This window comes from Marmota marmota, unplaced genomic scaffold, assembly GCF_001458135.2.
Source record: "Marmota marmota marmota unplaced genomic scaffold, marMar, whole genome shotgun sequence".
In the NCBI taxonomy this organism is placed as follows: domain Eukaryota; kingdom Metazoa; phylum Chordata; class Mammalia; order Rodentia; family Sciuridae; genus Marmota; species Marmota marmota.
Window position 1 is genome coordinate 26,065,085 of NW_025999977.1, and position 17,147 is coordinate 26,082,231.

The window sequence follows — 17,147 nt, forward strand, 5'->3', positions numbered from 1 at the left end:
ATCGGCTTCAAGAGCAGGAGGAGTGGGGGCGTTGAGAGGCTTGTGGGAAGCCGGTGGTGGCAGTTGGGCTCTGAGGGAATTCCTGAAGAGCTCCTGTGGTCTAGCGTGTGTTCTAAAAATAAAGTTAGTTTCTGCTTGATAAGTGGCTCCTGAATTGTGCCCAGCCAGACTGCCGCAATGTACCAATTTGCAGCCCCACCAGCAATGTATGAGTGTGCCTTTCCCCCCACATCCTCACCAACACTTATTATTGCTTGTATTCTTGATAATTGCCATTCTGACTGGAATGAAATGAAATCTTAAGAGTAGTTTTGATTTGCATTTCTCGAATTGCTAGAGATGATGAACATTTTTTCATGTTTGTTGATCAATTGTATTTCTTCTTTTGAGAAGTGTCTGCTCAGTTCCTTGGCCCATTTGTTGATTGGGTTATTTGTTTCTTTGGTGTTAAGTTTTTTGAGCTCTTTATATATCCTAGAGATTAGTGCTCTATCTGAGGTGTGTGTGGTAAAGATTTTTTTCCATTCTGTATGCTCTCTCATCACATTATTGATTGCTTCCTTTGCTGAGAAGAAGCTTTTTAGTTTAAGTCCATCCTATTTATTGATCCTTGATTTTACTTCTTGTGCTTTAGGAGTCTTGTTCAGGAAGTCATGTCATAAGCCAACATAATGAAGATTTGGGCTTACTTTTTCTTCTATGAGGCGTAGGGTCTCTGTTCTTAGACAAGTCTTTGATACACTTTAAGTTGATTTTTGTGCAGAGTGAAAGATACAGGTTTAATTTCATTTTGCTATATATGACTTCCACTTTTCCCAGCATCATTTGTTGGAGAGGCTAACTTTTCTCCAATGTATGTTTTTGGCGCCTTTGTCTAGTATGAGATAACCATTATTTATGTGAGTTTGTCTCTGTGTCTTCTATTTTGTACCATTGGTCTACATGTCTATTTTGGTACCAATACCATGCCATTTTTGTTACTATTGCTCTGCTGTATAGTTTAAGAACTAGTACTGTGATGCCTTCTGCTTCATTCTTCGTGCTGAGGATTGGTTTGACTAGATTCTCCTTTTAGAAATAATTTTTGTTTAAAATGATGGGAAAATATATATATTATGGCAACATTAATCAAAAGAAATCTGGAATCCCTTCTTGGCCTTTTGGCTAAGATCAAGTGAAGTAATCTGGATTGGCTACAAGAACAGCGGACAAGGTAGATTTTAGAGCAAGGAATTCTGCCATTTTACGATGATAAAAAGGACCAGTTTATCTGGAGGACGGAACAACTTTAAACATTCATGTAAATAATAACAGAGCTTCAAAATACGTGTTCCTCTCATTCAGTATATTATTCACTTTAAATATTGCATTTTTATTTCTGAAAGTTTGAGTCTTTTAAATATCTTCCATCAACCTCCTTAAAATATTCATGCCGCCTTCTGTCTTTTTGAACTTATGAAATAGTCTCCAGGATGGATCCCAGTGATATCCACTTTCTGCTACTCAAACTCTTAGACAATGCCCTCCCTTATTTTATCAGGGTTGGTCTGTGTGGGCAGATGAAAGTGGGGTGTCATCTTTGAGCTTAGGTTTATAAAAATGGTGTGGCTTCCATCTTGGTTTCTCTTTCCTTCTTAGGGGAAGAGAGCTGCCATGTGCCTAAAAATCACAGGGAGAGGGCTACACAGTGAGAAAAACAGCCTTCCCACCAAGAGCCCCAGTCAAGTCTTCAGATGACCGCTGCCCCAGCTGACAGATTGACAGTTACTTCATGAGACCCTGAGCCAGAACCACCCAGCTAAATGCTTCCAGATTCCTGATCCTCTCAAACTATGTGAAATACAAATTATTTGTTGTTTTAAACCATTAAGTGTTGAGGAAATGTTTAATGTAGTTAAAAAAAAATAAGTAAAACACAGAAATGTCCTTGTCATCTGTATCATTTCTAAAGATACTTCTGTGATTGCTTTTTTCCATCAGTATGTCATATTTAATCCAATTCTCTGTATGCCTGGTGATTTTTGATTGGATGCAGACATTGTGAATTTTATATCATTGGGTCCTAGATTTTTTTGGTATTCTTCAAATGTTTTTGAATTTGTTTTGAGTTTGTTTTAAAATACTTGGATGCAGTTTGATTCTTTCAAGTCTTCTTTTTAAATTTTCTTAGGGTGCACAGGAACAACCTTTAACCTAGGACTGCTCTGGGCCCAATAACCTTCTGAGAACTCTACTTGAAGCCCAATGTGTTGGGAGGCCTGTCCCTTCTGGATGATGGGAAAACAAACTATTTCCAGTTCTGAGAGAGCTCCAGGAGTTTTTCTGCCTATTGCTTTCTGATGGTTCTTGCCCGAGCCTCAGGTAGTTTCCTCATACATGTATGCTTACCAATTCTCAGAAGAAAATTCGAGAGGGACACTCTGTAGATCTCTGAAGACCTCCCCTCCCTGCTCTAGTTCTTTTCTCCCAACTTGTGCATCCTAACCATCCTGACCACCTCAAATTCTGAATTCTGTAATTCTGTCTCTGCAACTCAGGAAGGCTGCTAGGCTCTATTTGGGTGCTCCTTGCTGCACTGCAGGTTTGAAACTCTCGCTAGACAGCTGGCAATCATAGGACTTCACTGCATTTAACACAAATGTTCTCAGGAACACCGTGAGAACCATTGTGCATGTTGTTCAATGTGTAAGAACCATCAGTAAGATAAATCCAGCACTGTTGCTCCATCATAGCAAAAGTAGAAGTTCTTCCTTTTTATCCTCTAACTGGTTATTATTTGTACTTATAAAAGGTTTTGGTTCATGCTTATTAATTTTGTACCTCACTATCTTATGGAATTCTCTTTTTGTTTATAGTAGTTTTTAGCCTGTTCTTTTTGAGTTTTCCAGGTATACAATTATATCATCTATAAATATTTTCATTCCTGGCTTATCTTCTCTAATTTACTTTTATTGCATAATTATATAGGCTAGTTCCCTAACAAAATGTTAATAATAAGAAGAATGATAAATGTTACATAATTTATACTTTAATTAAAAGTTTAAAAATAACAATGGGAAATAAATTTGTCTTATTCCTCATTTTAATGGAAATTTTCTAACATCTCTTCACAAAGTATAATGATTGCTTTCAGCTAAGACAGAAATATTTCATCATGTTAATAATAATAATCTATTGCTGTTTTATGAATGTTGAATTTTTCAAACGAGTTTCTAGCATCTACAGAGATGATTACCTAATTATAATGGTAATAGATATTCTAATATTTAGCCATGATGGATTTTTTGGGGGGATACTGGGGATTGAACCCCAGGGGTGTTTAACCACTGAGCTACCTCTCCGGTCTTTTTTATTGAAATATGCATTTATTTTTTGTTTTGAGACAGGGTTTCACTAAGTTGCTTAGGGCCTCACTAAGTTGCTGAAGCTGGTCTTGAATTTGCGATCCTCCTGAGTCTCCACCTCCTGAGTCACTAGGATTATAGGCTTATGCCACCACGACCAGCCATGTTGGATTGTGATTGCTATTAGTTGATTGTTTTTGCATGAAATGTTCTCTATTTAGTACAATCCTTGCTGGAGCCTGGTATCAAAGTAACACTTCACAAAAAGTATATGCTGGTATGATGATCGGAGATTGGTTCAAAGCAATTTAAGGTCAGGGAGCACTGCAGATGGGAAAATGGCCACATGCTGATGACTGTGGATCTGAGTGATGGGTACCTTAGGCCTCATAATATACTCTCTACTGTAGGTTAGAAAATTTCCAAATTAAAAAACGAAAGGAAGCCAGGTACAGTGGCTTCCCAGTAGCATGTGAAGCTGAGGTAAAAGAATTGCAAATTCAAAGCCAATCTCACCAATTTAGCAAGGCCCTAAGCAACTTAGTAAGACCCTGTCTCAAAATGAAAAAAATAAAAAAGAGCTGGGGAATGTGGCTCAGTGGAAAAGTGCCCCTGGGTTCAATCCCCAGTANCCCCCCCCCCCCAAAAAAAGGAAAACATTGATTTGGGAAAATTTTCTTCCTTTTCTGTATTTGGGATAATTCAACTAGTATTAAAATTATCACAAATAAAATGTGGTAATCTGTTGAATAATTTCGATCCTTTACATTTCTTTATAAAATTGATCACTTATACAGATTTTCAAATATATTTGTATGGTATTTCTTAGTTTTGGTATTTGCATGTTCTACAGGTAGATTTTTTAAAAAATATTCTATTATGGAAGTTTAAAAAAATGAAAGAAGAGAAGAAGAATATGAGCTAGGAGCCAAAATCCTTAATGCCATTTGAGGAGGTACCAGAAGGTGATTGATTACAAGAGATGGGATAGAGTGACATAGTTAAGTGGCAAGTTTCAAGTGGTGAGGAATTTCTAATAGAGATGGAGAATAAGAATTTGAAAGTAGCATGAAGAGGAGGAACTGCCCTCTCTCCCAATGCTGAGGCTGCTCTCATGTGCAGTCTTTCTATTTGAGAAGTCCAGGGGAAATGATTCAACTGATATGAAGTGTTTGACATTAAACCATACACAGTTTATTTCAGTAAATCCCAAATACTCACCTCTGAAATCATTTAAATGCACCTAATTTTATTTCAAATAGATTTTTTTCTAAATGTTTAAAAATTTTTTTTAGTTATAGATGGACACAATACCTTCATTTTGTTATTGTTATTTGTTTTATTATTTTTAAAATTTATTTTCTAATTTATTTTATTTATTTATTTTTTTCAGAGTGGAAAGTGAAGCTTTATTAAAGGACAGCAGAAAAGTCTTCTCCTGGAGGAAGAAGGGGACCCAAGAGGTGGAATCCTCTAATTTATTTTTAAATTTGTTTTATATGAAAGTAGAATGCATTACAATTCATATTACACATATAGAGCACAATTTTTCATATCTCTGGTTGTATACAAAGTATTCATACCATTCGTGTTTGCATACATGTACTTAAGGTAGTGATGTCCATCTCATTCCACCATCTTTCCTACTCCCATGCTCCCTCCCTTCCCCTCCCTCCCCTTTGTCTTATCTAAAGTTCATCTAAATCTCCCGTGACCCCCACCCCTAACCCCATTATGAATCAGCATCCTTAAATCAGAGAAAACATTCAGCATTTGGTTTTTGGAGATTGGCTTACTTCACTTAGCATTATATTTTCCAGCTGCAAGTGCTATGATTTTATTCTCTTTTAATGTTGAATAATATTCCATTGGGTATATAACACAGTTTCTTTATTCATTCATCTACTGAAGGGCATCTAGGTTGGTTCCACAGTTTAGCTATTGTGAATAATGCTGCTATAAACATTGTTGTCATTATTTTTTTATGTAGCTGAGGATCGAACCCAGTGCCTCACAAGTGCTAGGCAAGCACTCTACCACTGAGCTACAACCCCAGCCCCTCAATAGATTTTCTTAATTAAAATAATCACATTTTCAGTTTGAGAAAATGAAACTGTATAACTCAAGTTATTATTATTTTTCAATTCAATTCAATTATTTACCAACTTATAATAATTTTACCTTGAATAACTTAATGGCTTCTGTCTGCAGAGCTTCAGAAGGTAGTGTGGTCAGCGGGGAAAGGATTCCTTCTTTGCTGTGACACAAAGTTGGGTGTCTCCATATCTGGGAGGCTACACACCAAAAAACAGTGAACAGAAAATGGAATGATTCCCTTATTTATTTCTGTCTCCCATTAGATCAACTCTTTAGAAATTAGCTCATTCAGGTCTGGGCATTAGCTCATTCAGGTCTGGCTTACAACTTTCATCACGAAGTTTGGCAACATTACTTTATTTCAATTTCCAGGCCACTGTGACTCTAATGTCTCTGTTTTAAATGAAGTAATTTAGAAAAGTTGGGTCCTAATTTACTAGGCTATGACAAGTCCACTGGGGCACTACTACATTGTTTAACTGTGCTAACAGGTGGTGACCTAGGTATAGTGATGACAATACATGAGAAGATCTGGGGACTTTCTAGAGAAGCCAAATATGAGGAGGTATAAAGAAGAACTTGAAGTCATTCCTAAAATCAGTTTATTAAATTCCTGTGCTGGACGCTGCCAATAAAACATGGTCTCTGTTCATATGTGTGGCATAGGATAGAATCTAAGATCTCAATGGGAATCCTTACCCATTAAAGCTAATTTTAATGCAGAGCTACAAATGCTACAAAAGAGTTAAATAGCAAAGTGCACTGAGACACAGATTTAACATCATTAAGTGCCTTTTATGAGCCAGATGCTGAGGTGGAGTGCAGTGACAGAGGACAGCCCAAGACTAGGCAGGATTGCACTATGTTGGTGAGTATCCCAAGGAAGGCTAGTATTCCAAGCAGAGGGAGAAATGTGAGCAGGGTCAGCCGGGTATGACAGGACACAGCACACTGGGAAATGATGGTGTCTCTGGAGCCTCATTATCCCAATGGGAATTCTGGCTCATGACAAGCAAAGTCAATGTCAAGATGGATACATTGCAGGAAACCAGAAACCCATGAAGTGAAAACTCCATTAAGCTAAGGGGTGCATTCCATAAATTGTAAAGCCTTAAATGCTTGTGAACTTACAAGATTCCCCTTCTATACTGAGCAATTTGCAAACGAGTTGTTCAAACTCAGATCCAACATTCACATTGTTACTTCCAGCTGCAACAGTCAGGTGATAAAGCCAGGTGTCCTTAAAACCAGAGCACAGTGACAAACACGTTAATCAAGGTACAGTTTTGATTGCTTCAGGAAAATAACAATTTTTAGCAACAGTAGGGAACTCTGAGACTCAAAACAAACCACTTTGCTTAATTTTTATACCTTCATTTTATTTATTTTTATGTGGTGCTTAAGGTTGAACCCAGTGTCTCACATATGTTAGGCAAGTGCTCTACCACTGAGCCACAACCCCAGTTCTCCTTAATTTACAAATAATAATTAGAAGCCAATTAGTCAATCTGAGGCAGACTCACTTGAATTGTGCTCATATTACCTTTTCCTAATGTTTACATTTTTATTATTTTCTATATGTGTTTCTTAGAAAAGCATGACAAAATTAAGGAGAGTAATACATCCTTGAATAATATTAGTCTGAATCATTTTAAATTAACCAACAAGACTTCAGATACCTTTTCATGCTTGGATCCAATTAGGAGGTAAGTTGGACCTTGGTCTTTGGGGTGGATAACAATGGTATAATGAGTAGACAACAGACTGCGTCCACTAGCTTCATAATCTTCATCTGAATCACAGGACCTGTCCACCTCTTCAACTTTAGCCTCCCAGAGTTTGATCTGACCTAAAGGAAACTAAAGTGAAGGTTAGCAATTGTAAGGAAGGCACTTTTTAAGTCTACAAGTTTTCATGGTGATTTTCATCTTTTAAAAACATGCCTGGGGTAGGGGCAGAAAAAGCATGCCTTAGTTGGGCACTATGGCGCACACCTGTAATCCCAGTGGCTCAGGAGGCTGAAGCAGGAGGATCACAAGTTCAAAGCCAGGCTCAGCAACTTAGTGAGACCCTGGGATTACTTTTTTTTTTTTTTTTAAACAAATGCCTAGAGGCAACAACAAAAAGTCCAACTGCAATATGAATTTTGAACATTTAACTTTTGAAGAACAAATAAGAGAGAATGATTCAGATTATTCTCTAAATAACCTGACCCATTGCCTAGTGAGGTTATTAGTAATAATTCAGACAAAATATTCAGATTTGTTTATCCCAAAGAATTGATCAGTGATTTGATTAAACTACTGGATCAAAAGGACAAATGTAGACATAGACTCAATACTATTCAGGGAAAAAAAGAACAAGCTAGATATCTGGTACAAAGATTAACTATCATCCAGACCCAGGTAAATGATAAGTGTCCTAAGTCTATTTATTAAAAGTATGTAATATATTCCAAAACAATGAAATTATTTCCTCCACCTTAATTTAAGAGCAAGAAAACCTTACTAAAGCTGATGCACATTGAATTTATCTATCTTTTTATGGACCCAAACAAATATATCTGCCATGTTGGGTGTTTAGCATATCTATTTTAAAACTTTTGCTTTAATTAAGTATATTTATTCCAGGAAAATCCAGAGTGTGCTTCAGATTTATGACTTCTAAAACATTTGGCCAGGTTTGCAACTGCAGTTCTGAAAAAGTCCATTCTAACCATGAAGACATTTACCATTGCACATTTCACACCGAGTTCCTGGGCCCAGGGCTTGGACTCTTTTTCCATCTGTGCTCATTCCTAGGGTGAACCGGTCCAAGTTCCTGGCTTTCATCCCAGCATGTGTTTCACTACTTCCAAATGCATAACTCCAGACCCATGACTTTTATATAGGTGTCTGACAGCATCTCAAACTGCGTTCAGCAAGCCCACTTCAACGCCCTGCTCTGCTCAGCCTTCCCTGTTCTCAGTTACTGGCAATTTCATCTTTTCAGCTGCTGACGTAAAAACCCCATCACTGACCCTTCTCCTTCTCTCGTATCTCACACCTTTCTGGTCGACAAATCCTGTCAGCAAGACTCTCAGAATATTCTGGTCACTTTTCATACTTCCATTGTCACCACTCACCTGCAATCATCTTCCACCTGGATTATTACAATGGCCCCTGACTATTTTCTTCTTCATTCCCTTCAGTCTATTCCTAACAGAAGCCAGAGTTCCTGCTAGATGTGGATAAGACCATGTGCCTGCTTTTCACAGCCTTCTAATGGGGGTTCTCATCTCAGAGTAAAAGCTGAAGGTGACATAACACACCACTCAAAAGGCACCTGTTCAGGCGAAGGGTTATTTTGCACTAAAGGCATTAAAAAAAAAAAAAAAAAAAAAAAGACAGATGCAAGAAGGGCACTCTGACACTTTTCTTCCCAAAGCAGAGGATAAAACTCCCACATGCAAGAGATCCTCCCTGTAAAAAATAACACTCTGCTCCTCCTCAGGGAGGGAAGTTGAGGCCAAGGGAAGCTTGCACAACCAGACCTTGCTAAACCAGCCCATAATTCACTAGGGCTTCACCCTGTGAATGCTCCCTAGCCTGTCCCTTTGCTGGGCATGTTTTTCCAAATTCCTGCTCTTCATCCAGTTCAATGTGACTCTAGGTCATCGGGTCTTCATTTTCTTATGAAGGCTCCTGTGTCATGTAAAACTGATAGTAAATAAATTCGTACACTTTTCTCCTAGAATCTATCTTATTATGGCAGTTTAATTCTTTAGTTCACTGAAACCCTATAAGGGCAGAGGTAAAATTTTGCTTCCTCAAAAAAGCCATGTTTTTACTTTGACCTATGAAACCCCATATCATTTTGCCCCTATTCCATCTCTGATGTCATCTCCTAGTATTCTCTCTTAACAGACTCCAGTCTAGTGCCTCCAGCCTTCTTGCTATTTCCCAAACACAACAGGCATGCTCCTGCCTTGAGTCCTCTTCACGTGCTGTCCCCTCTGCCTGGAATGCTCATGCATTAAATACGTGTCTGCTCTTTTATTTTCTTCAGAACCTAACTAAAATGTCAGCTTCTCAGTGAGGTCTTGCCTGGATGTCTTACATAAAATCAGTATTATCTATCCTCTAGCTGATTAATAGTGAAAATTAGTAAATAAATGTATTGTCTTTCATGCAAAATATGATTTACCTGCATTAAATTAATAATGACTATACACTCAGTGTTTTCTATGTGCAGTGAATGAAAAAAATTTCTTCTAAAATTAAAAATGCAAAATTATCTACCCTTTTGGAAAAAGTGAGTAAAACAGAAGCAAAATAATAGGTCATTGATAAATAAAATGCAGATTTTAAAAATGTGATGAAGAAAACTAAGTCTGCTATAATATAAAGCAATACTATTCTATTGTGTTCTTTAGACATACCAATCCTATGAAAATCTGGGTCCCATTCACTTCTATATTTAATATGGTTATTCATTGAACTAATACTTTGAAGTATTTTGATTTAATTTAAAAAGACACTGATCAAGATACCAAAACTGTTCTGGAAACATCTGTATCAATTTATAACATAAAGGCGGTCTATATTGATTTACATGTATTCTCAATACTTTTCCAGTAATTACAGTGGACTTCTGTTGTTATTTATATTCTTTTGACTTGTTTCTTCTGTGACCAATACTATTCATATTTATTAAATTATCTTTCAATATAGATTGAAAATATATACTAATTATAGAAACTTTAAAAGCATGGAAAGGTATTTTTTAAAAGAAAGAAAAATCATCCATAATCTATTATCACAAAAGTCAATTAGTATTTGAGTATAGTTCTTTTGGAGCTGCTATGTGTATTTTTACATAGAGGTGCTGGGCTGGGAATTATAAACTCAGCATCCTAACCATCCTCTTGGAAGGTCTCCTCATGACAAAAAATGAGCATCTGGGAATGGCATTTGCCAGCATCTCCTTCTCTGCCTGGCTCCAAGTTAGAGTCTGCCTATGAGAGAAACTGCATGAGGTTTGGAAGTTAAGGGTGCAGGAAGGAGTTACTCTCCTGAGATAGCTGCAGCCAGATGCCTAGGCTGATGTGAAATGCACAGAGGCTTAGGGGAACTCTTGAAGACCATCTGCCTCAGGGCATTGGTCCTGAGGTTGAAATCTTTAGTCCTGACTTTTCAGATCTTCAGTGGAGTTCCCCAGATCTCAGTCTCCTCAACTCTCCTGAATGTAATTTTTCTAAAAATATGTATGTCCCTAATTCTACAGTAAGTCTTTTTATACATGAACACACAGAATGGCTTCTCTTTTCCTGACTGAGAAGTTAGTCAGGACTACGCTGGGTACACAGTTTGTATTGTGCTTGTTCAGGTAGAATTTGTATATGAGCATTTCCCCACATTTCTTCAGAGGCATCCTTTGTAATGAATATCAATTCCATTCCATCAGCAATACTGAAAACAACATTTTAAAAAAATACAGCTGATAAGACCCAAGGGTGCTGCCGTGAAAAGGGAACATATAAATACCAATGGACCCACGTGGTCACTGGACCAGGAGGCTAGTCTCATTAACACAATCATTAGTCACAGGCTGTTGTTACCTGGAGCGGGCATCATTATCTTATGCAAGTACTTGTGGCACATGTTGGCAAAAGTTTTATAATCTCCATAATGATGACTTAGCAAATATTTCATCTTTGGATGATATGCCATCTTTCTATTCTGAAATTGAAGACAAGTCTTTTTGGAGAGGAAATTAACTTAAAAATGAATACACAGGATATAAATAGGCAGATGAATAGACAGGTAAGTTGTAGCCAGGTATTCAGGGGACAGGACCGTATTCCTTTTCCTCCCCAGATCTTCATTCTAGTTCACTGTTCCCTCCTCTTAACCTTATCTAGTCTGTCAGAATGGGGGAAACTTGAGAAACGGATGGTTGGGGTGAGGCAGAAGAAGGCTTTTCTCTTCTAGGTCTTAAATGATACATTAAATAAGTTACTAAACCTTATAATTGAGAATCAAGACTCTTGTAGGTGACAGGTGTGTGATTACCTCACTAATAAATTTAATACCAAATTTCATCCTTATCAAAAATTCTCAAGTTTTACCTAGCAACAGGTGAAAGAAAAAATTTAAAGCCACAACAAGCAAAACTTTCCTCTAATTAGCATATTGAACATACATACATACCTTATCTTCTTGACTGCGAAAATAATACAACATCTTTCCTATAAGTGTACACCAGACTCTCTTGGAGTAGCCATGTTTTACCTGAAATCATATTTCATTGAATTACAACATAGTTCAGAGTGCTGTAAACTTTAAAGTATAGCTTATATATTCTATTTGAAGTTCTATATCCAGTTTGCCTACAATGTAAGTGATATTTCAACTGGACTGTCCAAATGCTGCTTAAAACTTACCTGTCACAGGAATAACATGACATGTTTGTTTTGGAGCTCACCATTCAACACTGAATAAATGTTTATTATGTATCAAGTTTGATGCCTGGAACTGAGCGTTTAAAGGTGGATTTAAGAAAAGGTGCCAATTTCGTTATTGAGTATATTCCATGGTTTCCATATTTCATGGATTTCCAACAAACTCTATGGCTCTATACTTTAGCACCCTAGTGTTAGAATTAAGATTAAAATCTAAAGAATTCTAGAGATTTTTCCAAATGTAAAAAAATTCATTCATTCAAAATATCGATGCCTTCTCCTGAAGTAATCATACAAAATAAAAAAATAGCATTAAAAGTTAATTACTATACTGATTATCTCCTACATGTCAGGCACTGTATTAAGTGGCTAGGACAGATTTTGACAGGTCTTGACTTTGAATAGTCAGAGACTGGTCTCGGTCCTGGTGAAACAGATATGCACAAGACGGTCTTTTCCTATAAGGAGTTCACAGCCTTGTGAGAAAAACAGACAATTAAATCAGCAGTATACAATACGACTTCATCAAGAATACAAAGAGGTGCCATTTATATACAATTCTGTGGAAGACATTTTATCAAAATGTTATTGGGTATTGTAAGTTCATCATCATTTGGTGGCTTTAGGAAGGTCCTTGTTGTGGTTCTTCCTTGCTCTAGTCTTGCCCAGGTACAGGCCCTGAAGATCTTTACCAGACAGTCTAGGCTACATACTCCATCCTAGTAAATCATGAAGAACCCCATCCCCCCCAGTGGGTAAGACTGAGATAAAGCCCTGTCACCCCAGACCTAGAATGTGGTGTCCTGGTTGAGGTTGCCCTGGAATCCTACTCCCCTGGCAGCAGTACTGCCAACCCAGCCCTGCCAACTTCCACCTGGAGGCTAGACCCTCCCCTGCAATATAAGAAACTAGCCAGTATACCCAAAGCCCATGATATTGTTGTCACTCTTGCCCAAGATGATAAGAATTAAGGGGAAAAATAAAGCAGGGAAGGAGAGAAATTACAGGAAAAGGAGGGGAGTGTTATAATTTAAAACATGGGGACTGAGGATGTGGCTCCGTGGTGGAGTCTTGCCTAGCATGCATGAAGCCCTGGGTTTGATCTCCAGCATCACAAAAACAAGCAAACAAACAACAATAATTTAAAAAAACGATGGTGGTTGGAAGGGCCTCAGTGACACTGGTAAGGCCCTGAGGTTCGGGAGAGGAGCGATGTGGTCCTCTGAGGAAAGAACAGACGTGTCTGGTGAGAGATGTGCCTAGTGAATCTAAGGAGCTGTAAGGAGGCCTGAGTGCCTCTGGCTCAGCGAGGAAAGGGAGAGGATATGGGGAAGGGGAAGGAACTGTACAATTTTGCAGGATCTTGCAGGAGTTTGTAATGATATATATTTAAATTGAGTAGGAATTTAAGTAGTAACTGTAATAATTCATTGAGAAGATATACAAAGTATATCAAAGAATACAAAGTTTCAGCACAATAGTAGAACAGTCACTATAGTAGGAAAGGCCAGGACTTGAAGTCCGAAGGACCAAGGCTTAAACTTCAGCTCTACCACGTACTGGATGGATCCCCAGGCAACTGACTTAACCTCACAGTGTCTTTGTCATAACATGAGATTATCATACACCCCACTGGGCTGTTGTGATGACCAAAGGAGACAATGTAAATAAAGGATAATAGCAGTTACACAATAAATGCTTCCTTCCTCACTATGAATAAGAAGCAAAACACACATTTTCTTTTAAACCCACAAACCTAACCCGCCTTTGGGCTTTCAAAGCTATGGTTTAAACAAATAACTCCACCACTAACAGTTTGATGGGTTTAGAACATTGCTTGAGAAAAGCAAAACAAAACATAAAAATGTTTCATTGGTCAAGACATATTTCAGCTTAATTAAATTTAGAAACATATATTTACCCTGGCACTTTCAAATAGTATTATGGAGTGCTTTTTTCCTCTGTTTTTAAACAACCCCAGAAAGAAGTCTCCTCCAAATTGGAGTAAAACTCATCTGGCTATAGACAGTGAACTTCTGAAATGAGTTATCTTTAAAATAGAACAGTGGCTATCTTTGGAGAACTGTAAATAAATGCAGACCCTTGCCAACTCATTGCAAAGGCTGTACCTCAAAAACTGTCTATCTGCACATGGAAATCTTATTATCTTAGAATTTCTTAAACTTCTGACTTAATCTGAAAACATTATAATAAACAAAGTATAACAAAAGAATCCTTATGAAGGTTTAAACGCAATCTCAAGGCTTAGATAAATAAGTGAAAGAATAATTTTTTACCTTGTATCCTTAACAGAGGTACTTCATATCAGTTCTGCTCAAATTTGAAGACAAATAGTACATAATATTCTTAAGAGTGTGATTGCCAACATAAGCACCCATGGTCTCCTATCTCCCTCTGTGTTCTCATCCTTGTAGCATTCCCTCCACAAATCCTGTCACCAGCCTTGCTGACTTCAATATCTAGGTGAAACTCTCATGATATTAACATCTAGCATCTTTTTTGAGCGTTCACCAAGTGCCAGGAACAATCTTGTAAAGGTTAATTTGAATAGTCAACTTGATTGGATTAAGAGGCTTATGGGTGTGTCAGTAAGGGTGTGTCTAGGAATGATTGGCATTCGGGATGGCCAACTGAATGGTGACCCTCCCTAAGTGTGGGCAGCACCATCCAATAGGATGATGGCTTGGATAGAATATAATTGTTGGAAGAAGAAGGAAGCAGCAGCTGATGCAAGCTCCATGCTGCTGCGATCTTCTGAGGATATTGGACACTTGGTTCTTCACTCTTCCAAATCGGACTCAGCCAGCGATTCTCCAGAAGCCTTGGGTCTCAGACTAGGGTAGTACCATTGATCCCTCTTGTTCTGGGGCTTCAGCCCCTTGGAGTGTGCAGCTACTAGTGGTCCATCTCTCTGGCCTGCAGATGGCCACTGTGACTATCTAGCTTTTGCTCCGGTAAACAAACCTAATAAGTCCCTTTTTTATAACCATACTTCCTGTTGATTCTGTTCCTCTAGAGAACCCTAATACAACCTGATTGTGCCAGGTACTATCTGAATGTACTTTACCTGTTCAAAAAAATTATTTAATCCTCCCAAAACAGTGTGAGGTGGACACTATTATTATCCCCATTTACTGATGGGGATGCTAAGGCACAGGGCCTGTGAGGAACTTGTTCAAGGTCACATGAGTGGCCAAGGAGTTGTGCACAGGCAGACTGGCTCTGAAGCCCCTGCCCAACTTCTGCCATTCCATCTCCACATCCTTGATCTCTTTATTTCCATAACCTTTGCCATCCCTCCCTTTTTGCCCCCATCCCTGCGCCTCACCTGGTTACCCAGGACCCCCACTGTGAACAGCTCCACTTCTGCAGTTTACATTCTGCTCCCTGATCACAGCCTCCTCCGCCTCCCTCTCTCTTACTCACACCACTGCTACTTCATAACCTCATTCATCTGATCTTTCTCTTTTATTACAGCTTCTCACTTCCTTCCTGGCTGCTCTTCCTTCTCTACCAACTTGGGATTCCATGTTTGATCACAAACAATTCTTGATTTAAGACCTGTGATTAAATTGCATTCTATGCTTGTAACAAATCCACCCAACAAAACTTGATCTCCATTTGCCTTTAAATAATTCAGTGCAGAATGTGGGAAGACAGCCGAGTGCAGTGGTTCACATCTGTAATCCCAGTGGCTCATAGGCTGAGGCAGGAGAATCTCAAGCTCAACGGCAGCCTCAGCAAGACTTAAGCCTCAGCGAGACTCTGTCTCTAAATAAAATATTAAAAAGGGCTGGGATGTGGCTCAGTGGTTAAGCGTCCCCAGGTTTAATAAACAAACAAAAAGAATGTGGGAGAAGAGGGAAGGTTACAAGGGATTCTATGACATGATATCATATTAACCACAGTTAGTAACTGTTGAAACAGGATGATGACTATGTGAGGAGTCATTATACTGTTTTACTTTCACTTATTTTAAAATTCTCATAATACAATGTTGATTTCAAATCATCCCATCTTAAAAATGCCTCTCCTGACCTCTTGGTCCCTCCAGCTTTAAAGGATCTCCAGACTCAAATATTGCACCTACTCATCTCCCATTTTCCCTCCAACCCACTGTAATGTGCTTTCTTCCCTGAGCACTCCACATGTGACACTGAGATCACTCCTGGCCAAATGTTCCACTCCCTGGCCTTTGCGATGCTCACTCTCAGGGTCTTTCATGCATCCCCTTGTGTGCCATTAACTTTTAGAAACCCAAGTGTTCCCTTTTTAGCCCTGTGCTCTGCACACTCGGCACATTTTTCCTGGCTGATTTCTCTCACTTTCATGGTTTCAGCTGTGACACAAATGCTGCCGAGTCCCCAGTTCCTTCCCTTCAGTCCAGCCCTCTCCTCTGATGTAAACCGGTGTTCTGCTGCCTGCTGGGCTTCTTAGCTAATGCGTCTGTACAAGATCTAAATATTGACATGTTTCAACATAACCTTTCCATTGTCCTAAAACTGCTCCTCTTTCTGGCACCATCTTTCACCCAGCATCTTTATTTCATCTACTTACTAACCCCCAATTCAATCAAACTAAAGATTTTACCTCCCACCACTATCAAAATTTATCCTCTCCTCTCTTTCCTCATGACCCCTTCAGAGCACCCTCTTCTTCATGTCAACACTCCTCCTGTTCTTAGAATCTCCACTTTGCCTCCCACAAATTAGCCTTTCTCTCAGCAGAGTAATCTATTAACAATAGGAATATGTCCACGCCCCTATTAAAAATCCTGAAGGGTTCCACAGATCCTCTAGGAGGAAGAGACCAAAGCACTTCAGACAAAAGCGGCTCTCCACAACGGGGCCCCTCTGGCTTTTGTCCAAAGGACTTGTAGTGTAGGTGGCGCTACTTCAAGAGTTCATTCAAGCTGCCTCCTCGCCCAGGGAACCTTCCCTGCCATGTCATCTGGTGTAACTAATTTCCACTCTTCCTTAAATACTCGGTACAGGCACATCTCTGAGAAGTCACTTCTCTGTGACCTTCATGATACAATCCAATAACTGTGATTTTTCACATATTGTAAATATGTTTCCGTTCCTCTCTTTCCCATTAGATCGTGAAGCTATCTGAGGAATGGGAAAGTGGCATATTCATTTTAATAACTTCCAGCCTTATTGTGTTGTGTGTGGTAACTGCTCAACAATTTTTTGTGTGATTTAAAGAAACAAATCTGCATATAGAAAATATTTTTAAGCATT

The 17,147-nt window shown here is 38.6% G+C and overlaps 1 protein-coding gene across 6 annotated transcripts in view; it reads right to left on the reverse strand.

Moving 5' to 3' along the window:
• The window catches only part of Plekhh2 (pleckstrin homology, MyTH4 and FERM domain containing H2), a 109,929-nt gene that overhangs the window by 28,734 nt on the left and 64,048 nt on the right, over positions 1 to 17,147 (reverse strand). For all 6 annotated transcript variants that reach the window (XR_007348094.1, XM_048804462.1, XM_048804465.1 and 3 more), the window contains 4 exons: positions 11,633 to 11,713; positions 7,121 to 7,300; positions 6,573 to 6,681; positions 5,526 to 5,638 (listed from right to left, as the gene is read on the reverse strand). Coding sequence is in view for 5 of the 6 variants with exons in the window: in XM_048804462.1 (XP_048660419.1) it covers positions 5,526 to 5,638; positions 6,573 to 6,681; positions 7,121 to 7,300; positions 11,633 to 11,713 (483 nt within the window). In the remaining variant the exon portion in view is untranslated. The remainder of the gene's footprint in view (positions 1 to 5,525; positions 5,639 to 6,572; positions 6,682 to 7,120; positions 7,301 to 11,632; positions 11,714 to 17,147) is intronic.